This window comes from Chiloscyllium punctatum, chromosome 8 (assembly GCF_047496795.1).
Source record: "Chiloscyllium punctatum isolate Juve2018m chromosome 8, sChiPun1.3, whole genome shotgun sequence".
Lineage (NCBI taxonomy): Eukaryota > Metazoa > Chordata > Chondrichthyes > Orectolobiformes > Hemiscylliidae > Chiloscyllium > Chiloscyllium punctatum.
This window is the reverse complement of record NC_092746.1, coordinates 79,620,672-79,644,876: the sequence shown is the minus strand read 5'-3', so window position 1 is coordinate 79,644,876 and position 24,205 is coordinate 79,620,672. Positions and strand designations below refer to the sequence as shown.

Here is a 24,205-nt window from a genome sequence, read left to right as displayed (position 1 = left end):
CCCCAGTCCAGGAACTCCCCACATACGTTCGAGACACCACCCACGCCCTCCACCTCCTCCAAGATTTCCGTTTCCCCGGCCCCCAACGCCTTATCTTCACCATGGATATCCAATCCCTCTACACCTCCATTCGCCATGACCAGGGCCTCCAAGCCCTCCGTTTTTTCCTCTCCAGACGTCCCCAACAGTACCCTTCCACTGACTGATCTTCCGTAATTACACCGGCACCACTCCCCACCTCTTCCTCCGCTACATTGATGACTGCATTGGCGCCACCTCGTGCTCCCGCGAGGAGGTTGAGCAATTCATCAACTTCACCAACACATTCCACCCCGACCTTAAATTTACCTGGACCATCTCTGACACCTCGCTCCCCTTACTGGACCTCTCCATCTCCATTAGTGACGACTGACTTGACACTGACATTTTTTACAAACCCACTGACTCCCATAGCTACCTGGATTACACCTCTTCCCACCCTATCTCTTGCAAAAATGCCATCCCGTATTCCCAATTTCTCCGCCTCCGCCGTATCTGCTCCCAGGAGGACCAGTTCCACCATAAGACACACCAGATGGCCTCCTTCTTTACAGACCGCAATTTCCCTTCCCACGTGGTTAAAGATGCCCTCCAACGCATCTCGTCCACATCCCGCACCTCCGCCCTCAGACCCCACCCCTCCAACTGTAACAAGGACAGAACGCCCCTGGTGCTCGCCTTCCACCCTACAAACCTTCGCATCAACCAAATCATCCACCGACATTTCCGCCACCTCCAAAAAGACCCCACCACCAGGGATATATTTCCCTCCCCATCCCTTTCCGCCTTCCGCAAAGACCGTTCCCTCCGTGACTACCTGGTCAGGTCCATACACCCCTACGACCCACCCTCCCATTCTGGCACTTTCCCCTGCCACCGCAGGAACTGTAAAACCTGTGCCCACATCTCCTCCCTCACCTCTATCCAAGGCCCTAAAGGAGCCTTCCACATCCATCAAAGTTTCACCTGCACATCGACCAATATCATTTATTGTATCCTGGGCCTCCTTCACCGCCGCTCCCTCACCACCAGACGCCTGGAGGAAGAACGCCTCATCTTCCGCCTCGGAACACTTCAACCCCAGGGCATCAATGTGGACTTCAACAGCTTCCTCATTTCCCCTTCCCCCACCTCATCCTAGTTTCAAACTTCCAGCTCAGTTACTGTCTCCTTGACTTGTCCGACCTGCCTATCTTCTTTTCCACCTATCCACTCCACCCTCTCCTCCTTGACCTATCACCTTCATCTCCTCCCCCACTCACCCATTGTACTCTATGCTACTCTCTCCCCACCCCCACCCTCCTCTAGCTTATCTCTCCACGCTTCAGGCTCACTGCCTTTATTCCTGATGAAGGGCTTTTGCCCGAAACGTCGATTTCGCTGCTCGTTGGATGCTGCCTGAACTGCTGTGCTCTTCCAGCACCACTAATCCAGTATTTGGTTTTCAGCATCTGCAGTCATTGTTTTTACTTTATCTCAGCAAATGGCCCAGCAATCACTTCTCAAGCTTCCCAGAGCTCCAGGGTACACCAGACCCCAGGAATTTATCAACTTGCATGCAGTTTAGGATGTCCAGCACCTCCTCCTCTGTAATATTACTATTTTCAAGATATCGTTATTTACTTCCCCAAGTTCTCTAGCTTCAATACCTTTCTCCACAGTAAACACTGATACAAATTACTTGAGGATCACTCCAGCATCCCCGCCCCACCGAATGTATTTGTAGAATCCCTTTGGATTCTCCTTAACTGTATTTGCCAAAGTTATCTCACCCTCCTGATTTCCCTCTTAAGTGTACTCCTACTGCTTTCATACTCTTCTAGGGATTAACTCAATCCCTGTCTATAACTGACATAGGCCTTTTTCTTGACCAGAACCTCCATTTCCATGGGCATCCAGCATTCCCTGCATCTACCAGCCTTGCCCTTCACCCAAACAGGAAGATACTGTCTCTGGACTCTATTTCATTTTGAAGGCTTCCCACTTCCCAGCATTTTTTTAACCTGAAAATACCCACTCCCAATCAACTTTTGAAAGTTCTTGGCTAATACTGTCAAAATTTAGAACTTAAACTTTTAGATCGGTCTATCATGTTCCATCACTATTTTAAAACTAATAGAATTATGATTACTGGCATCAAAATGCTCCCCTACTGAAACCCCAGTCACCTGTCCTGCCTTATTTCCTGAGAAAAGTCAAGTTTTGCTCCTTCTCTCGTAGATACTGAACCTGAAACTTATTTTGTACACACAAATTCCTCTCCATTCAAGCCCTTAACACTATGGCAACCCCAGTATATGTTTGGAAAGTAAAAATTCCCTACCATTACCACCCTATTATTTTTAGAGATTTCTTTGCAAATTTGCTTCTCAATTTCCTGCTGACTATTGGAGGATTTATGGTACAATCCCAGTAAAGACTGCACGATATGCAAAGGATTGGTAGTAGGTATTGTTATGGACTAGGCCTTATCCCATCAAAATATTTCAAGGAAATAGCCCTGACCCTAACTTGGCTAGTTGTTTTAAGCAGGTGTAAAGTGGATATTCCAGAAGAGATGCAGCTGGGCCAACCATTTAGTTTTAAACAACAGAATTTATTTGCAAAACTACCAAATGAAACAAACAAAAAGAGAACAGAATGTAGAATAACAACCTATCCAAAACCCAATAGATTATCCAAACTTAATGATGCTGTTCCAACTACTTACTACAATCCCCATAAAAACCCATTTGCAAAAGAAAAGGTAAAAACAAAGTGTCTTATAAGAGAGAGGGAGGATCAGTGGGGATCTGCTTTGTTGGTTCCAGAAGCTTCACAACTGACTGCTTGCTAAAACCAAACCAGAGAAAGGTTGAGCTGGGAGCACTGGCCGCTCCCCTTTCGTTGTACATGTGTTTTAAATTAAACTTGAAAACCCATTGGCTAAGACTGTATCTGTTAGCTATAATCAAATTGGCCCTAAAACCCTTCAAACCTAGACCTCCCAGATTCTCTGTAATTACTACCCCTCCGAGAAAAAAAACACAAGCACAACCTTGTTAAAGGAACATCAACACCACAGCATTGATGCAAATTTCAAAAGCTGGTACAATCACAGTCGGTCAAATGTTGTTATGACACGGTGGAGAACCCTTCTGCTAATTAAACCAACCATCCAGAGGAGCTCACCTTGCCTTATAATCTGTTAAAATATGAGTAACAGAGAACTCCCAAATTGCACTATTTAAAGAAAATACTATCAAATTTATTCCTTAACTCTAAAAGTGAACATTAAACAAGTATTCACAACTCTAAGCCCCCCTTCTCTGAACTGCTTGTTATCTGCCTCCAACTCTATAACAATATGCTGTTCCAATAAAAACCCATGTGAAAATGATATCAACTTAATTTCAAAACCACATATAGTGGCTATTGCCTCTGGTGTCTGTCTTCTTTTGGCTGATGATCTCCCTGGGTCATCTTCTGTCTTTTACTGCAAAGATGTTTCATATGAAAAAGGTACTTTTGATACAGAGTTTTTCTGAATGGCAGCCTTTCTCAATGACAATTACTCTCTGTTTAACATCCAAAATGCCGTCTTTATTTGTACCCCAAACATCGGATCATCTCATTGGTGCGATGGTGGCAAAACAATAAATTCAAAATTTGACTGGGTTTTCGTATCCTGGGGCATAATTTAAACAGATTGGTTCAATTCGAATTATTGTCAAAACAGCAACCAGCTCATATTTCATAGCCAAATGTTACGTATTTTCAATTTTCCAGTACAATCTGAGGCTGCTAGCTAGTCATATGACAGGTGCTTATAAGCTATCAGTGCAAAACAGCATTCACTCTCTTAAAAGATACAGTACACACTTTCAACTTCATAGCAATGGCCTCCACCTGCACAATATCTCTGAGATTATGTCACTAAGTCAAAATACTGAAATTCCATTTCTAACAGGATAGGGGATACCCCTACACCCCCTGTTCAAGTAGTCAGTTTATCACCACTTTTTCCAAGGCAATTAGCATAACCAATAAATGATCACCAACCGACCACCATGAAGCAAATTTACAACTTCTGCCTCTGTGCAAATGCTAATAATTGAGTGTGGAATTTTGGCATATATTTTTAAACCTGTCTTCCACAGACCTTTTAACAAATTAGTTGAAGCAAGCTTAATATAAGCAGTCAAACACCAAATGACTTGCTAATTATTCATGAAAATAATTTATGATTATTTAACACCTTTAATAAAATGAAGTAATACAAAATTCTTCAGGGGGGGCAATATCATGGTACAGAATCATAAGGAGATTTCAGTCAAAACTTTGATCCAAAATTAGTCTTTAGAAAGGAGCAAGTGTCTTAAAGGAGAGATGTAGATGAGCAGAAAGGGAATTTCAAAACCTGAAGCTTCGGCAAACTGAGGTACAGCCACCTATACTGGAGTAATTAAAATTGGGGATGTACAATGATGATCATTCTAAAAGAGGAGAGACTTAACAATCCAGGTCTTTTTCAATATGTAATGTCAGTTGCATCACACTGTAAACTTTTGCTATGAATTCTGTGTCTTATGAACTTATACTCCACAACCACCTGATGAAGGAGCAGTGCTCCGAGAGCTAGTGCTTCCAAATAAACCTGTTGGATTATAGCCTGGTATTGCGAGATTTTTAACTTTATACACCCACTCCAACATCAGCACCTCCAAATAATGAAGGTTTCAGCAACAGATGAGCTCAGACTGGTGTAAATTTGGACAATGCTATGGAGGTGGAAATAAGTGGTCTTAGTAAGGCATAAATACAAGGTTGTAAGTTCACCTCAACTGCAAATGTGATATCAAGGCTGTGAACAGATGAATTAATCTCAGACTGTTGTCAAAGCCAGAGCTGGCATCAAACAGCAAGGGAACATAGATTAGAGCAGGCAACAAACACAAAGATAATATCTTCAGCCTTCTTAAAGTTTATTTCGAGGATATTTCTGCTCATTATATATTGCATGTTAAATAAGCAAAAGGTTGGTAACAGAAATATCCTAACCAAATCCAACAGAAGTTCATACAACAACGGCCCAAAAGACTGGATGTCAAGTATTAAGAAAGGTCAATAGAAGATGAAAGAATAAAAATCCACAACTCCTGCTTAGGCATAAAAAGATAGTCAAACCAGTGTCAAAAATTAAGAACCACAAATCCACTTACTCAGTATGACTTCTACTCAGAGTCAGATGTACAGCATGGAAACAGACCCTTCATAGAACAGAGAACAATCAGCACAGAAGAGGCCCTTTGGCCTTCAATGCTGCGCTACCTGTGAACCAATCTAAGCCCACCAGTCTACACTATCCCATCATCATCCATTTGCTTAACCATTTGCCAAGGACTGTTTAAATGCCCCTAATGTGGCTGAGTTAACGACATTGACAGGCAGGGCACTCCACACCCTTACCACTCTGCATAAAGAAACTGCCTCTGACATCTGTCTTAAATCTATCACCCCTCAATTTGCAGCAATGCCCCCTCATACAAGCAGATGTTCTTAAAAAAACTTTCACTGTCCACCCCATCTAATCCTCTTATCATCTTGTATGTCCTTCGTCGCTCCGATGAGAACAGATCCAGGTCCCTCAGCCTTTCCTCATAAGACCTTTGCTTCAGACCAGACAACATCCTGGTAAATCTCTTCTGCACCTTTGCCAATGCTTCCACATCTTTCCTGTAATGGGACGACCAGAACTGCACACAGTACTCCAGGTGAGGCCGCACTAGCGTTTTGTACAGTTGCAGTATGACATCACAACTCTGGAACTCAATCCCTCTACCAATAAAACCTAACACAATGTATGCCTTCTTAATAGCATTATCAACCTGGATGGCAACTTTCAGGAATCATGTACATGGACACCAAGATCCCTCTGCACATCCACACTACAAAGAATCTTTCCACTCACCCAGTATTCTGCCTTCCTGTTATCCTTTCCAAAATAAATCACCTTACATTTATCTGCATTACACTCCATTTGCCACCATTCAGCCCAATTCTGCAGTTTATCCAGGTCCCCCTGCAACATTCTTTCACACTGTCCACCACTCCACGGACTTTAGTGTCATCTGCAAACTTACAACCCATCCACTTTCACTTGTGTCCAAGTCGTTTATAAAAATGACAAACAGCAATGGTCTCAAAACAGATCATTGTGGCACACCACTAGTACTGGACTCCAGGCTGAATATGTTCCATCAACCACCACCTGTTGCCTTCTTATAGAAAGCCAGTCCAACTCGTCCATGCCCACCAGCTATCCTAATCTAGTCCCATTTGCCAGCACTTGCTCCATATCCCTCTAAAGCCTTCCTATTCATATACCTACCCAGATGCCTTTTAATTGTTGTAATTGTACCAGCCTCCACCACTTCCTCTGGCAGCTCGTACCATACATTTACCACAATGTGTGTGAAAAAGTTCTCCCTTTAGTCCCTTTTAAAAACAGCATCCCACCACCCCCCACCCCCCCCCCCCCCCCACCCCCCTCCACCCCAAAACCTCTGCCCTCTAGTTCTGGACTCCCCGAACCCAGGGAAATTTACCCTATCCATGCCCCTCATGATGTTATAAACCTCTATAAGGTCACCCCTTTGCCTCTGACATTCCAGGGAAAACAGCCCCAGCCTATTCAGCCTCTCCATACAGCTCAGACCTTACAACCCTGGCAACATCCTTGTAAATCTTTTCTGAACCCTTTCAAGTTTCACAATATCCCTCCTTACTTATTGAATTTCAATAAAAAGTTAAAAATATCAAAGAAACAAACTGCATTCATCTGTTCAAATGCACATAGGATTGAACTGACTACTTGATCATCTGATTCACAAAAGGTGGTATACTCAAGATAGTTTACTCAGTTATGATACAAAGTAAAACTTTCAAAAAAAGACCATAAAGCCAGAGTTTTTTCCAAGGAAGCGCAAAACTATTTTGTCGATATTTCTACTTAAGTCCACATTACAGAGTAGTGACCTATATACAAATTTAAATTAATTGACACCATTATGTAGGTTGAGTTTCAATATTTATTTAAACTATTGTTGGTTGATCACAGGTCAACTGTGAAATTATCTCCCAATGAAGATAATCGACATTTTTTTCCTCTTTTCTTTTAAACTCAGGACATGCAGTAGAATAAGAAATGGTATGACATGGTCTTAGAATTTTCGCATTCAGCCGTTCTGTTAACGAGTTATTTAAAAGCTAACAAGTCAAAGTTAATACTAACACAAGATCTAGTCATTTTACATCTTATTCTTAAATTCAAATTTGTAAAATTTTGTTGAAACGTACTTCAGCATTCTTTAGCACAAGTGTTTTCACATTTAATATGTGGATCTTTGCTTATTTTCTTATAACTCCCCTCCAAAATAATTTGTACACATGGGCAACAGAGCACAAATTAATTAGCATTGTAGTGTTCTCTGATTAGTGTTAAATAAACATTCAACTGAATTTGTAGAATTATGGACCATTAGTGTGCATTTAGAGAAAAAAATCGTAATGTTTACATCTGTTAATCTGCACATTAATCAATACACATTTCCAACTAAATTACATTGGACATTGTATGGCATTGGAGTGAGCAAACAATGTGATCATTTTGAACATTAGAAAACCTAACAAAATATTTATTTTAAGACATTTAAAAAGCTTAAATACAACAAACATCTGCAAATATCACACCTCCAGTTTAAAGTACTAAATCAAAGGAGTGCCATTTTCATGTAAGCTTGAACACCACCATCTTTCCAAAATCACCTGCAAACAGAATGAATAATAATGTTGGAGATGAAATTACTGAGTCACTTGACTGCAATATTCTTGCTAAACTGCACTGGTTTGGTTCCTTCCGAAACAACATCTCATCAAGTACTTTTTTCATGAAGCTAGTGCCTTAAAAAGGAGAGAAACTCTAGCGTCAAAGACTACGACAAACAACTACCTTTTGTTTAAAAAAAAGTTTCCAAACATGGTTTAAAAAGAAGATCGCAACACACAAGTCTGAATATCCTGCTCCAAATTACCCAGCAAGTCCACTAATGCACTGAATACTAAAACAATACTCCTAGTGAAGACTGTAAATGAAACCGATCTTCAATTTTTAAATGAATTTTTTAATGTGCTGCTGCCATCCCAGCGGGGGTGGGAGCAGACCTGGAAAGGTGTGGAGTTGTGTGCCACTGGCCTTCATACTGTTCCCTAGTTCCATAACCCGCCTGGAGACATTTTCTTCAAGGCAGGATTTGGGATGGGTGCTGCAAGGCTGCCTGCCTACAAACTGAAACTGGCCAAGTTCAGTCTGTAGCAAGACTAGTTGTCAAAGGTCTGCTGAGTGTGCAAGTAATAGCAGCAGAGGAGAACTTTCCAGCTGGTCTCCAAGTCACCACAGAGAATGGTGAACATGCCATTACCTGGATACAGTACTCAGCAGTTGATTGGCAGGGGAGATGAGGATTTCAGATATGTTCTCTTCATGTTTGCCTGCGCTCAGCAGCAATCACAGGCCACCCTATAGAAGTTATATTTGCATTTTGGTGAGTGGACTGGCTGCAAAGACCTTTATTTTACATTTAAATATAAATGGATTCTCCATTTTCTTCCCTTGCTGAAGCAATGCAGCATCCTGCTGCTCATTCGTAGTTCGGGGGGGGTTTGCTAATGGTCCGTCAACTTCGATATATGCCCGGTCTCTGAACACTAATTGGACGATGTGTTCAGAATTGTGTAGTTAAGTGAACATACACTTAGCCACCATTTGAGCATAAAATTGTTGACTTCTGAAGACCATGGAAAAATTTGCCACACGTCTTCATAGCCATAGTACTCAAACTCTTTTAATACAATTATCAGACAGTTAGTCAAGAAAAAGACAGAACATAAATAACACCATATAAATTTTAATAAGTTCTCGAATTGTACTCTAAACTTTTTCAACCATAATTGCAGAAGCTATCAGATCTCAATCTCGATTCAAATTTTTAATTCCACATAGTTTATTCCAATTATGACCAGGAATCAACAGCAGCTTTTGCATCAAAGCTGGGATTTTAAAGTTGGGCGGTAAAATATCAAGCGATATGTTAAAAGAAATTTCATGCACCACATCATACTACCAGAGAAATTATATGTCTGACAAGAGGTTTATGCCCCAGCAGCTGTATATTGCCATTCCAGTTTTCATTTTGGACTTCATCACATTCATTTTACCTTGGAGTAGAATAGTTTCTTCCTTCTAGAAACTAAATATTTCCTAATCACAATAGCAATTGGCTGCCTGAACCCTGAGGAAATAACAGCATGAGGAAATCAGAAGGATATTGCTGAACTTTAAGTTGCATATAGTTGCAAAGTGGCTCATAAATAGGTCTCCTAGCCTTCCACTGAGAAATTTAAAAATGTATACTGCATATAAAGATTTTTTAAAAAAAATACTGCTAGCAGTAAAGTTTCTATTTTAAACACTAAAGTGGACTTACTGGGATGAAAAGGCAGTAAAATTAATGCATAAAGCAATCCAACAGCTTATTTACTGGGGCAGTTGCTCTGGTCCAAAGGAGAAAGATCACCTCAGGCATTTGGGGGTCACTTTTGACAAAGTGCAAAATGAGACTACATAGGTTTCATTCTTCACATCATAGGGAAAAAGCAAAATTTTATAACATACATACATAACTTAAAATTACTACAAAAATTTGATAATCTAAATTTAAAACCACCATGAATTAATTTCTAAACCACCTGCAACAGTTTATGTTCACACATTTACTCAAAGCTATCAAATTTAGCACGAATGCAATTATCTAATGCATGTACACAAAACTAACAACCAGTCCCACATTTTCCTACAAAACAGGAAATCATGTTCATCATAAATAGCTGCAGTCATTGTGAGAACATAACATTTGATTGGGGTAGGTTACCATTCATATTCCTTCAGCACAAGGTGGTTCTGTTTTTAAAAAAAAAGTTCGGTGCAGTTTGCTCAAATTAATGACTTTTCAATTCCTGTAAATTGCACTACTACCTATTTGTTCCTAACCGATGTCAAGGATAAGATGGATAAGAGAGAGAGAGATCACATTTCCTATAGAAGTGCTTTCTGTGAGTAAGGAGATTGTTGCTGATTGGTGGACTGTTGGCCATGGCTCGCTGAGGCAACACTGTAGTTTGGCATCTGCTGTCCATTTAGGCCAGTATTCTGGTAACTAGACATATCAACATTTGAAAGGGCAGGTTGACTGCAGACAGGTGCTTGCGTTAGGTATGTATTTGCAGTCACAGTACTGTCCACTGCACTAAAAAAGAAACAAAGAAATTCATTTGATTGCCTGCTTTTGCAACACATTATAATTCTCGCGTTTTATTTTACATAGTAAATAGCCAAAACAGTTACTTTATGAAAAGGCATGACTCCACAACTGAAGTTTCAACTGTTACTCAGTGACAGGATATGTGCAAATATCAACTTATTCAGAGATATTATGACACACCTCTGGGAGAGATGTGACTTGAAACCCAGGTCTCCTGGCTCAGAGGTAGGGGTACTACCACTGTACCACAAAAGTCCTTAAATGATAGGATATGACACAGTGCCCACAATTTCCTCTACCTGCTCCCAATCTTAAAAGCCACTTTGATAGGTTCGGAGTTGATTTTTGACCAAATAAATAACTAAATACATAAAGGAATGTAACAGTAGGCATGTAGAATTTAATGCTATTCCTATGTTGTTGTTTCATTTACTATATAAGACTGCTCACCACTTTATTGAAAGAAGCAAAATAGTGCACAAAACATTACAGGAATTCACAAGAAAAATAAACGCTCCAGAAATGTATAATCATGCACTTGAAGATACAGAACTCAAGCAATTTGGCGAAGAAAATGCAATCGATCAATTACTGAAATAGTAAAACTGTTAAGAATTTAACTGTTAAGTAGAATTTTCTTCATTTCTTGAGGCAATATAACATCAGAGTCAAATAATGTGGTGCAGGTAAAGCACAGCAGGTCAAGTAGCATCTGAGGAGCAGGAGAATCAACGTTTCAGGCATAAGTCCTTCCACAGGAATGTGGGGGTGGGGGCAAAGGGGGCTGGAGGGGAGTTAGCTGGGAAAGCGATTGTTGAATACAAGTAAGGGTGATTGTGATAGGTTAGTGGGGAGGATAGGGCAGATAGGTGAAAAGGAAGATGGACAGGTGGGACAGTTCAAGAGGGCAGTGCTGAGTTGGAAGGTTGAATCTGGGATAGGAGAGGGGTGGAGATTTGGAAACTGGTGAAGTCGATGTCATGTTGTTTGGAGGGTCGTGTGTTGAGGCGTTCCTCTTCCAGTTGCCGGGTGGCTTTGGTTTGGCAGTGGAGGAGGCCCAAGACTTGCATGTCCTTGGTGGAGTGGGAGGGAAAGTTGAGGTTGTTTGGTGCCCGTGTCCCAGAGATGTACCCTGAAATTCTCCACGAGTTGGTGTCCTGTCTCCCTGACGTAGAGGAGACCACATCGAGAGCAATGGACACAGTAGATGAGGTGGGTGGACATGCAGGAAAATCTCTGTCGGATGTAAAAAGATTCTTTGGGGCCTTCAATGGAGGTTGGGGAGAGGGGGACAGGTTTTACACCCCGTGCTGCAGCAAGGGAAGGTACCGGGTGTGGTCAATGCCAACTCACGCAGAGTTTCAGGGAACATCTCTGGGATACACGCAGCTAACAACCCCACCGCCCTATGGCCGACCCTTCGACCTGCTCTGCCATTCAACAGGATCATGGCAGTGATGACATCCACTTTCCTGCCTTTTTCCTGTAAGCCTTGATTTACCTACTGCTCAAGAATCTATCTCAGCCTTCAATATACATGAGTACGCCGCCCTTATTGCGCCCTGTGGTGAAGTGTTCCAAAGACGTTCAATCCTCAGAAAAAATTCATTCTCACCTCATCTTGATTCTGAAATTATTTAGTTTTACATTTATTGTCACATGTATATAAAAATAGTAAAGAGCATTTCTTTGAATGTATGACGTAAAATGTCATCATGCTCCAGCACCATCTTGAAACACTGGATAAAAGATTCTATTGCAATAGAGTCTGCTTGACATAGGCCCATTACAGACAGCCCGGCCAATCTCCAGCATCGCCGCCACTCCCACAATTGCCAAGTCTGAGCAGGAGGCGTAGGCCTAGTCTCATACCAACTGCACCACTTCCGATGCTCTTCCAGATGCTGCCATCAATCTTATGCCCTCTGGTCCTAGACTCTCCCATGAGGGGATACATCTTCTCAGCATTTACCCCATCAAGCCCCTCAAGAATCCCATATGTTTAAGTGAGATCACCTCCAATGCTTCTAAATTTCACTAAGTGTAGTCCCAACCTGTTTAATCTTTACTCATAAGAAATCTTTCAATACCAGGGACCATTCTGGTGAAACTTCTCTGAATTCGTCCAAAGAAATAATATATTTTCTTAAGTAAAGGGACCAAACTGGTCAGTGTTCCAAATTTTGCCTCAACAGCGCCATGTACAGTTATTATTAAGACTTCCCTACTCCGATAATCCAAGGCCTTTGAAATAAGGGCTAACATGCCATTAACTTTCCTATCTGCTGCACCTGTGTGCTAACTTTCTGTGTTTCATGTACAAATACCCCTGCTTTTGTACTTAGCACTTTTCACAATGAAGAACAATTCATGCACAACACTATATATCCCTCTACATAGAGTTCTACAATCTCTGACCATTCAGACATGCCTCTTTTCATCCTTCTAACCAAAATGGACAATTGCATATTTTCTCACATCTGCCAGGCCTTTGCTCACTCACTTAACTGGTCTATACCCTTTTGTAACCTCGTGTCTGCTTCACCTACCTTTGTATCTTTCTACCTACCTTTGTATCTTTAGAAAATGTAGCAACCACACTTTTGATTCCTTCACTCAGGTTAGTTACATAAATTGTAAAATGCTGACAATCCAGCTTCAGTGCCTGAAGTGTTTTTCAATAATTTGTATACTTTAAGTTATAAGCACTCGTATTTTAATTGTGTTTATAATTTAATTGCTGGCATCCATTGCCATTTAAAATCAGCTGCATTCAAACAAATTCAACTTTACTTTTTGAAATTAATCCACAGATCTTTTATTGACTAATAATGCACTCTATCTGAAATATACAAACAACCTGAACAAATGGATCTGAGGTCCAGTTATTTCTAGTTAAAAATAATTACAAGACCACACAAATTTGAGACATTGGGTATAGTTAGACTTTTCCTTAAAACATACAAACTTTGAAAATAATTATATAATCATATTATTGCACAAGGCTTCAAATTAGCAGTTAACATATGCAGTCGTTGAAAATGGTCCACAGCCATTCAGTTCTGCAATGGATATCAAAGCTATCAGATGGAAATGGGTTAGTACAGATGGTGCATAATAAATTATTACTTACTTGGTGTAAGATGTTGGAGCTTGTTGGCTGGACAGGGCTGAACTGACAGTTGGTGGCAGACCAGCTTGACTAAGTGATGGAATTTGATCTGATGGAATACTGTATCCCTGGCCTGAAGCCATCTGGGGTGTTCCAGATATTACATATGCACCACTTGGAGGCTGTCCTGTATATACCTACCCAGAGTATTTAAGCAGAATTAAATTGCAACATAATTTGAAATGCATTTGTAGTATTCAAACGTACCAAGAGAAGCAGCCATTTTTTTTGTAACAGAAAACACTTCTGAACAGTAACCACTTCTAGTCTGTTCACTGAGTATTTGCAGCAGCAATGGACTCAGGCAACCAAGCACAGTTAGGTTACAAGATTCATTAGGGTTGTACAGGCACGAGATATGCCTCCCGGGTAAAATATCACTCATAGAAACTGAAGGAATGGATCAAAAACAAAAATGAGCAAACAAAGGTAGCTAAAATATGCTTCAATTTAGTGGAGTTGGAAGCACTCTCACCTTATTCAGGTGGTTATATTCATGACTACATGAGGATTAAGAAAATAATCTAGGCTCTCACTTCAATGCTGTACTGCAGGTATGCTGGATAAGCTGCAGTCTTTCACATAAAATATTCAGCTAAATGTTGTACCTGCCCATTGCGATGGTTGTCCTGGAACCATTCTAAAAGTAGGGCATTTTCCAGTGCTCTGGTAAACAATCAAACAGCACCCCTTACCACAAAATGATGAATATTTTAGTTTCTAGCTTTATAAACAGAGACGGGGGGGGGGAAGAAATGAGCAAATTAAGTTAAACCATGACTAATGGCTGGCTGGGCCTCGGTTGGGTATGGTAGCCAGTAATGGGCAGACATCATCAGGAAGGCCACCAAGAATTTAGAAGGAGTGCAATAGAGATTTTTCAGAATTATGCCAGGGATAAAGAGATCCACGATGTGAAGATACTAAAGCAGCTGGAATGTTTTCCTTGGAAGAAGTGAGAGGGGAAAGATTCAGGTATTGTGATCTTTACAGGTACCAACAATAAAGATAGAAAGAGGAAAGGAGGTTCTGCTGAGAGAATATTGATGGTTTAAATAATACTTTCAATAACATCAACTGCCTTACAAAAAGAATTACTGTTGTTGAAGCATTTATCCACAAATTGCTTTGGATATTAATGTCTGACAGTTGGTGTGGTAAAAGCACGATATCAGATTACATCATTTGCCATTTAAAAATTATATTTCATTTAAATCTAAAAAGAAAACTAAGTGCTCAGGAAGAATTGTGTCAAAAATCCTTATCACAGCAACAAGAAGAATGCATTGCCACATTAATTCTTTTGTTACATTAAATAACTTTGAACACACCTGAGAAACTGCTACAGAAGATGGCTGCATGTAATACTGTTGGCTCTGGAGTTTAGCATACATGGAATACATTGGGTCATCATTCATCAACTTAGCATACAAGGATAGAGCCTCCATTACTTTCACGTTTAAATCCGATAGTTCAGAGTGTTTCCTAAAATTTCAATAAACAGGCATTTAAGAAAAAAGGTAGTCCAGGAGATTGCAGCACAGACAATGAAAATTTGGTAAGCCTGAGAGCTTTCAAACTCCCTTCCACTGACAGAAGGTGGTGAAATGAGATTCTGACTGGTCTTTTCCAGTCATCACATAAAAGGAAACAAGCACCAGGCAACCTCCAGACAGCTACCCTTCAGAGAAGAGGTAGTAAAAGTCCAGACAAACAACTTCATTGCGATAACTTACAGGTCCATCTGAGAACAGAATGTTCTGTTGCTACTTTTCTAATTGACTGCCATTAGGGAGACTTATCTCTAGGTAGTTCTCTGCCACCAGGACCAAAATGTGATAATGGAAGGGGATCTGGAAAGCAAAACGCTAAGGTCACCTTGCTAGTATTGTCTCCTCTTCAGGAAAGAAAGTCCCAGCCTATTCAGCCTCTCCCTTTAGCCTGAATGATAAAGTCCTTTGTACACTTAATAACCTTCCTCAATGTCTATTACACCAATTTTGGTGTCATCTGTAAACTTGTTAACCATACCTCCTATGTTTACATTCAAATAATTTGCATACATGACAAAAAGTAGTGGACCTAGCACCGATCCTTGCAGCACACTGCTGGTCACAGGCCTCCAGTCTGAAAAGCAATCCTCTACCACAACTCTCCGTACATTAATGTTTGAAAGTTTTTAAGTCTGAAATTCTGAGGAACTGGCTTCATAGCAAATTCCTGTACCCTGTTCTGGTTATTCTGCTGTAGCACAGTCATGGCTTCACAACTTTGAGTATGTATATTAGATATGTGCAAAATAGAAACTAGCATCAGCTTGGCATGAAGAAATGAACAAACTCTGAAAACATATATTTTTACCTGTCAATTTCTTCTAACTTCTGATCTATGAGTGGTCCCATTTGGTGACAGATACCTGGGAAAGTTTAAGAAATGGAGAAATATATAGTTTTCTAAACTTGCTTCTGGTGATATAAGGTGGGGAAGAAAAGATCAGCATTGAATAAACAGAGAAATTAAAAAGTTTGAAACTAATTGGATTAGATGATAATAAATAGGAACATAGAGATTAGGAGCAGGAGTAGACAATTCAGCCCTTCAAGCCTGCTTCTCCATTTAATGTAATCATGGCTGAATTTATCCTGATCTCAACTCCAGTCTCCTGCCTGCTCCCCATGGTCCTTTATCCTGCTTTTCATCAGAAACATATCTATTTCTTTCTTGAATATGTTGATTGATTCTGCCTCCACTGCAGTCTGAGACAGTAAGGTCCAGAGTCTCAAAACCCTCCAAGAGAAATAAATTCTCATCTCAGTTTTGAAATGACCTCCTCACTCCAAACCCTCTTGTTTGAGACTGTCCCACAAGAGGTAGCATCTATTCAACATCCACCTCATCAGTCCCCTATAGAGTTTTGTATACCCCAAAATCAGATGCCCCACCCCATTCTTCTCAAGCCTAAACAATTCAATCACTCCTCATACAACAGCTCTTTCATCCCTGAAATCAATCTGGTGAACCTCCTCTGAACTGCCTCCAATATCACCATACCCTTCAAGTAAGAGACCCAAAACTGGAAACAATACTCCAGGTGTGGTTATATAATTAATAATACTCCTTTACTTTCATAATCCATTTCGCAATGAATGCCAGGATTCCATTTGCCTGCTGCTGTTCAGGCACAAAGATGCCCAGATCCCTCTGTACTGATGCACTCTATTTAAGCAGGAAGCAGATTCAATGATTTGCCCTTTTATTTTTCCAGCCAAAATGGACAACCTCACACTTATCCACATCCTTAAACTCCATCTGCCAGATTCATTCCCATTCTCCTCACCTATCAATATCCATCTGCAAACTTTATCTCCTCATCTGGGCCTGCTTTCCCACCTATTTTAGCACCATCTGTGAAGTTTGTTATGTTACACTCTGTCCCTGCTTGCAGATCATTAATAACAAAGTTACACAAATAGACAACATTAGCTCTCACTGCCAATTGCTGAAAACTAGCATAATCTGTGCTGGGAAGTCAGTCTTACTGTGGCTCTGTGGATATGTTTCAACTCTGTGCTGCCCCCTGGAGATATCATCTAAAATGACAATGTCAGATTCCACATGCAAGTTGATGACATGCACTTCTCCAGACTGCCTCTGATTTGTCACACTTCTTGTCTGGCATCAAGTATAGGATGAACAATTACTCCAATTAAATAGTGGTGTGGCCAATGTCATTAACTCCACTCCAAAAGCAGTGTTCCCTAACCATTAATTCTTATCATTCTCACTGACCATGGTCCGTTTCAATTTTAGACAATTTCACAAATTAATACCTCTACTTAACCCTGCAATGAAATTCTTACCCCATATCCACTTCATCACCATAACTACTGACATCCACCACAATAACATCACTTGTATCCTCCCACTGCACCACATCTTTTACTTAACTACTACAATTCTTTCTGCCAATCTCAAATCTTATACCCTCCATAAATCTCAGCTGATCCCAAGCTTGTTTGAGGTGAAAACAATGACTGCAGATGCTGGAAACCACCCGAAACGTCGATTTCGAAGCTCCTTGGATGCTACCTGAACTGCTGTGCTCTTCCAGCACCTCGAATCCAGAACCAAGCTTGTTTGTCCATATCATAACTCGCACCAAGTCCCAAGGCCCTTATACTTGCAGACGTATTTTTTGACCGAGAGTCATTAAACCCTAAATTTTAAAATTCTCATCCTGGTCACTGACTCACTCATGGCCTCTTCTTTCCCCATCTCTAAGTCCTTCCAGCACTTGTAACCATTCTCAACAATCAAGATCTCTGCACTCCAACAATTCAAGCCTCTTGCATATCCCAATTTTAATTGCTACACTACTGGCAAGCATGACTTCAACTGCCAAGACTCAAATTCCCTCTTTAAATCGTTCCACCTTCTTAACTCTTTCAGAAAAGTAGGAAGTCATATGATTAATGTTCCCCTTGTGTGGTCAGTATCAAATTTTGTTTGACTCAAGAGTCGAAATGCTTTATTAAAATCAATATTGCAGTTTTGGTATGTCATTTGTAAGCATACTATTTAAATATATTGTTATTATTTTATGATTTGCTAATGAACTATGGAAAAGGGTAAATAATAACAGAAAACATGTAGCCACCCCACCTTCTAGATGAAGCAGTTCTGGTGAATCTGGTTGACCATCTGTGGGGTTAGCACCCTGCAACATCTGTAATAGTTGATCCATCTTTTCCTGTTGAAATAAATAAAACAATATAGTAACAGAAAAAATAATGGAGCTTAAGACAGACAAATCACCATCCTTCACAGAGTACCAAATTAAATAAGTAAATTGCAGCCAAATCAATCATTGTGCAATCTCGAGATTAAGGAACTGCGCAGTTGGATTGAGAGTGTCACCCCATTATTGAAGAGAGGGATGGAGGAGGAGAGAGGGATGGAGGAGGAGAGAGGGAGAGGAACAAACAAGTAAACTATAGACCTGCCAATATATCAATTCTGGATAATTTGCTGAAGTTCATCAAGAGATAACATGATTAGCCTCTTAGTCAGGTCAATCGAATAACTGGTGCAAAAGAATAGACTTATGACTAGGATCTAGTGTGGATTTTCTGTTTGAATTACATCTTTTTTTAAAATAAGTCACTAACACAAGGGAAAAGGGTGATCAGGACAAGGTACATAGGCATTAGGTAAAGTTCAAAACAAGAGATTATTAGCAAAAGTAAGAGCACACAGAATGGGATGTGTCCTTTTATTAAATTAATTTATTGAGAGATAAGAGACAGAGCTTGTGGATTAAGTGTTCATTGACAAGCTACGATAAGAAGCTCTCCATAGTGACATGTTTTCACCAAAGATTTGAGAAGGGATCAGTCATACATTCAAGTGTACAGATGACATTTAGTCATGAGACACAGCAAGATTTGTTGAAAGGAGGCAGTTATAAAGACAAATGGACAAAGTGGAGAATAATTACTGGTGGAATTCAATGAGGAAAAGCGTGAAGTCACCCAACTTGATTCACAGACAAGTTTTCTTAATAGTGAGAGATTACAGTGATCAAAAATATTTAATTGTCCATCTACATAAATCATTAAAAGTGGATCCAAAGGCAAAAGAGAAACACATTCAAAATGACTAATGGAACATCAGGTAAAGGTGGTTAGAACTGAAAATTGAGGAAGTAATGTTTCAGAGCTGAAAAATGTGTTGCTGGAAAAGCGCAGCAGGTCAGGCAGCATCAAAGGAGCAGGAGAATCGACGTTTTGTGCATAAGTCCTGCTCCTTTGATGCTGCCTGACCTGCTGCGCTTTTCCAGCAACACATTTTTCAGCTCTGATCTCCAGCATCTGCAGTCCTCACTTTCCCCGAAGTAATGTTTCAGCCATTTACAGCATTCGTCAGACCAAAGCTGGGCAAAGCTTGAAGCCAAGTAAGTTTTATTTCAAATAATTCATTTAAAAATGTAAAAAAAAAATGACAGAAAGAACAACGTATACTACTCATTAAATTAGGGTATCTGCATTATCAAGATTCAAAGTTTAATAATCATTAGAGTTTGTTTGTTGCATGGAAGAGATGTGGCACTGCAGTATTCTTGATGATTATTGTTTTACATCGCAATTCAGTAAGTAGTTTTTAAATTCCACAGTGCTAGCTCCTATGAAACCAGTAGTAAACCCTGAAGGTCTGCAGCAATACTGTGAAAGAAGTGCACTGACTACATCTGCTTTTAAGCATTCAGAAAACCACAATCATGCAAGCCAAAGAAAAATCTGAGTTACTGTGGTGATACTAGGGCCAAGAATAACTTTGGAGGCCTTCAGTGAATGAGTTAAAGGACTTTAGATTGTTACATTGTGATGTCATTTGACCACACTGATATACTACATTCCAGTATAGGTGCATTGTGGGTCTACCTAGAGGAAATGGGCTGTAGCAGCTTAGGAGGTAGCTCTCCACCACTGTCTCAAGGGAACTAGGTCTGGGCAATAAATGCTGGCCCTACATCTCATCAGTGCATTTTTAAGAAGTTGAATAAATGAAATGAAAATGACCGCAAGATCACTGCTTGAGCGCTAATGATGTTTCGGCTTTCAAAGCAGATGCAGATGGCTTCAGCTCATTTTACAACAGAATATGCACATCCAATTTTAGATCTGCTTGTATAAATATACTCAACAGTTTGATAGCAATATGACATTTGATTAGGACTTCATTCAGTGACAAATTGAGGGGGGCCTGGTTGTTTCAAGCAAGGCAGCTGTCAACAATGATACACCTCCTGTGATCAAGATATATTCCATTCTCTACAGACCTGTCTTAAAATTGCTCATGAGCTCAAATTGCGAGACTCAATATAATGTTACATTTTTCAACAATGGTCAGCATATTTAAAGTGACAAAAGCTACCGTCAACCTCTCAGCAGTCATGTCTGTGCTATATTTAGTTTTTTGCTGTGTAATCAGTTAAGCAAATGTGGACATGCAGCATCACCATTTCACTCAAAACCTACTTTAATAGTACAAGATATGACCTGCATAATCAACCTTGAAAGTCAAAATGCATTACAAAACTACACTTGGACAATGTTTTGTTTTGAATATGTCATCTTTTATATTATTATTAAAAGATCTTACATTTAGCAGGATATTTGTAAAATGTTTATTGCCTGAAGGCATCTTGTAAACCTGCTAAAAGGACACTAGGATCTTGAGGGGTTTGAATTATTTGCTCAGATTGGCTTGAAGAGTAGAGAAAATAGAATTACAATTCTCTTGGTCTTGCTGTCAGATAGATCCTTTCAAAGAAGCAGGTAAATCAGAGAACCTTTAAAAGCCCAGTGCATAAAGTTTCATTTGGATCTGTTTGCCTTGTGCATAGAGTCACATTGGAGAGACTGTCTGATGACCAGATGTACACAAATGAGAACCTTTTCTCCCTAATTAGTCACGTGAAGAAGCCTTTGCAATTGTCGGCACCTGAGTTGATAGAGAAGGTTTGTGTTGAATTTTTATGCTTATGCCCCAGTGGAAATTAATTTTTAAATCTATTTTATCATTCCTTCTTATACAAACACAAACTTAGGAGCAGAGGTAGATCATTTGACCCCTTCAGCCTACTCCATCATTCAATGAAATCATGGCTGATCTGTTTGCATTTGTAAAATGTTTATTGCCTGAAGGCATCTTGTAAACCTGCTAAAAGGACACATATTCCACATTCCTATCTGCTCTGATAACCGTTGATTCCCCTCCCTAACAATCTAATTAGCGCTACCTTAAAGATATTCAAATGACCCAACTTCCACCACCTTCTGAGGCAGAGATTTCCAAATTCGGACAACCCTCAAAAAAATTCTAAATTTCTATCCTGAAATGGCAATCCCGAATTTTAAAACAGTGCTCTTAGTTCTGGGTTGACCTACAAGCTGAACCATTCTTTCTGCATCGACCTTGTCAAGGCCATTCCAGAGCCACTTCACTCATACTCTCAAATTCCAGTGGAAACAAGCCAAGGCTGTCGAACCTAGTCTTTATGAGAAACGCACACACCCCAGGTATCAAGTAAACCCCCTATGAACTGCCTTCCTAAATTACAGTTACCTCCTACATTAAACAACTTTGGCACTAAGCTTAATTACTGAATCTGAACAGCAGTTAACTGTTCTTTTATTTTTACCCCGTTTTGTTTTGTGGAATAGAACCAGCATATCCTCCTTCCTCATTGAACTAAATTATGCCAACTTACATTAGAGCTCAGACATTCTACATGTTGTACAACTGACAAGATTTATAAAAAAGAATGAAAGAGTTTATAGTGCTAAATGAGCATATCAACCATACAGGAGATTCTTCAACAATTTCCCAACTTATAACTATAGATGAAGAAACAGAGTAAGATATTGAATTCAATGAAATTTAGCACTTACAACATGTACTAAGACCAATATTGCAACAATCTCAGTCTAAATCAAAATATTCAATGATTTTTTTGCACAATTGTCTAAGGAAGATTGTATAATGATCCACAAGTTTTTTTTTGCTAGTACAAGGATTATGCAGATCTATAATCAAAACCATAATGGAGTACAAAATTTACAGTTCAAGTTCTGCTGAAGTCATGGTTAGTTCAATTTTGGTTCACATCACAGTAAAGAAACAAGCAAACCATGTTCTGACCTCCAATGAAAGCATGGCATTAATTTTTCTCAATAACAGGACACAACTTTCAGTACTTGTATTGATTTTGCCAACTAAACAACTTCCACATGGCCTCCAATCCAGCCAGATGACTGTGCATGTCTTATGCTTGCAGATCCCAGATTTTAATCACTGCAACTGACAGATGTTTCTTCAATTGCTGAAGTTCTAATGTTTGGAATTAACTTCAGCACTTCTCTCAACCTCTCCAATTCTTCATCCACCCTCAAGATGCTCCTTAAAACGTACCTCTCTCAAGACATTCTTTAAAAACTCTCTCTTTCATATGCTTAATAGCTCCTTGAGCAGCCACAAACGCAAGTGGCTGTAGCTTTGCATGAATATCATAGTAAAGCGTAGCACACACTTACTTCATCAACATAAACAGGTTCAAGTTCTGGTTCCAGTGTCTCAACTTGAACTTCATCACTAAATTGTACAGTTTTCTTCTCAATTTTCACTGTGAAGAATAAACCATCCTTTAGTAATAACCAAAATGAACAATTATGTAAAACATACTGTTAGCTTCACAGTTGTGTTTAACTAAATGAAAACACTTTGAAGTTTTGATCTTAACAATGGAAGAAAATTATTTACCAATAATATTTTGCAAAATTATTGGTAATGATAAATTTTAGAACTCATTTTTGTACTTAGTAAACAACTATAAATGGACTAATCAATACATGTTCATTACTCACATGTCTCTGGTTCTGCTGTTAGGTCTGCTGTCACAAAATTTGATGGAAACAATCCAATCCCTTGATATGTTTCACCTTTCCACCAATTTGGATCACTATTGACAGTGAGTGAAGGATTACATAGTTCAGTGCCATATTTCAGGACACAGCGGTTTTAAATCATTATTGTTTCATTTACTTACTAATGTTGCACTCTTGTTTCATTTACTTACTAATTTTTTTTGTACAAGCTCTAATTTGCATAAATTTTCTAACCAAACATCTATTTTTCCTTGCATTTAATTTCCACCAAACTACACGACAAGTTAAGGTATTTTTAAGACTGCTTTACTTAGAGTGCTCCTTCCCTATCTATTATCTATTTATTTCCATGTACCTGTCATCTAGTACAGTAATAATCTCTCCAGCTTTAAAGGTGAGCTCATTATCTTCTGCAGCTTCAAAGTCATAGATGGCTCGCACCTTACGACCTTCAGGTTTACTTGTCATAAGACTCGGTGTGCTTGGATACAAATTAGAGATAATGGTCTGTTGCTGTCGCTGTTCTTTCAATGACAATTCAATGGCTGTAAAATAACAGAAACCAAAACACAATGTTAAAGTTGGAAATATTCTATTCTCTATAAACAATTTCTCAACATGATCAGTAAATTATCATGTCTCTGCAAAACTAACTTATATGCAAAACTTTCAATTTAGCAACATACTTTGGTCTTGTCTTCAGCCTACAAGTAACAACAAAAAATTACCATTGCATTACTGTTTCACAGTACATATCTTGGATATACAAAATCTTGGAGTGTAAAATGAAGGATATCAAATCCATTTGATAATTGAGTTTGAAAACTGAAGGTAGTGAATTGTATTCTTCCTTCTTCACATCAGTTCAAACAGCTCTAGTGAGTGATCGTTTCTTTAAACAAAGGACACACTATGGTCTACTTTGCAAAAGGGCATTTTGGAAAATACTGAGAAACATTTACCTGAAAGCAGTGTTCATTGTGTACTGATAAGCATTAATTATTCCTTTGAAAACAGTTGTGACAACATACATAGGGACAAGGAGTTATTTAAGCCAGGTAGTTATAATTAGGGACAGTATTGTTAGGAGAATAATGTCTATTTTCTGAAGCCAGGATGAAGAGTCCTGAAAGTTGCGTTGCCTACCTGGCACAAGGGTTCAGTATATCACATTTGAGCAGCAGAAGAAC

General features: G+C 39.5%; 1 protein-coding gene across 2 annotated transcripts in view; it reads right to left on the bottom strand.

The window, feature by feature from the left end:
* Positions 1–6,618: 6,618 nt before the first annotated feature.
* The window catches only part of stam (signal transducing adaptor molecule (SH3 domain and ITAM motif) 1), a 71,048-nt gene continuing 53,461 nt past the window's right edge, over positions 6,619–24,205 (bottom strand). The window contains exons 7-14 of one of the 2 annotated variants that reach the window (XM_072575905.1): positions 23,371–23,560; positions 22,995–23,089; positions 22,665–22,753; positions 18,232–18,319; positions 15,931–15,985; positions 14,901–15,054; positions 13,531–13,706; positions 6,619–10,382 (exon numbers count right to left, since the gene is read on the bottom strand). In XM_072575905.1, coding sequence (XP_072432006.1) covers positions 10,172–10,382; positions 13,531–13,706; positions 14,901–15,054; positions 15,931–15,985; positions 18,232–18,319; positions 22,665–22,753; positions 22,995–23,089; positions 23,371–23,560 — 1,058 coding nt within the window. In that variant the 3' untranslated portion in view covers positions 6,619–10,171. The remainder of the gene's footprint in view (positions 10,383–13,530; positions 13,707–14,900; positions 15,055–15,930; positions 15,986–18,231; positions 18,320–22,664; positions 22,754–22,994; positions 23,090–23,370; positions 23,561–24,205) is intronic. The other variant, XM_072575906.1, reaches the window with a different exon arrangement.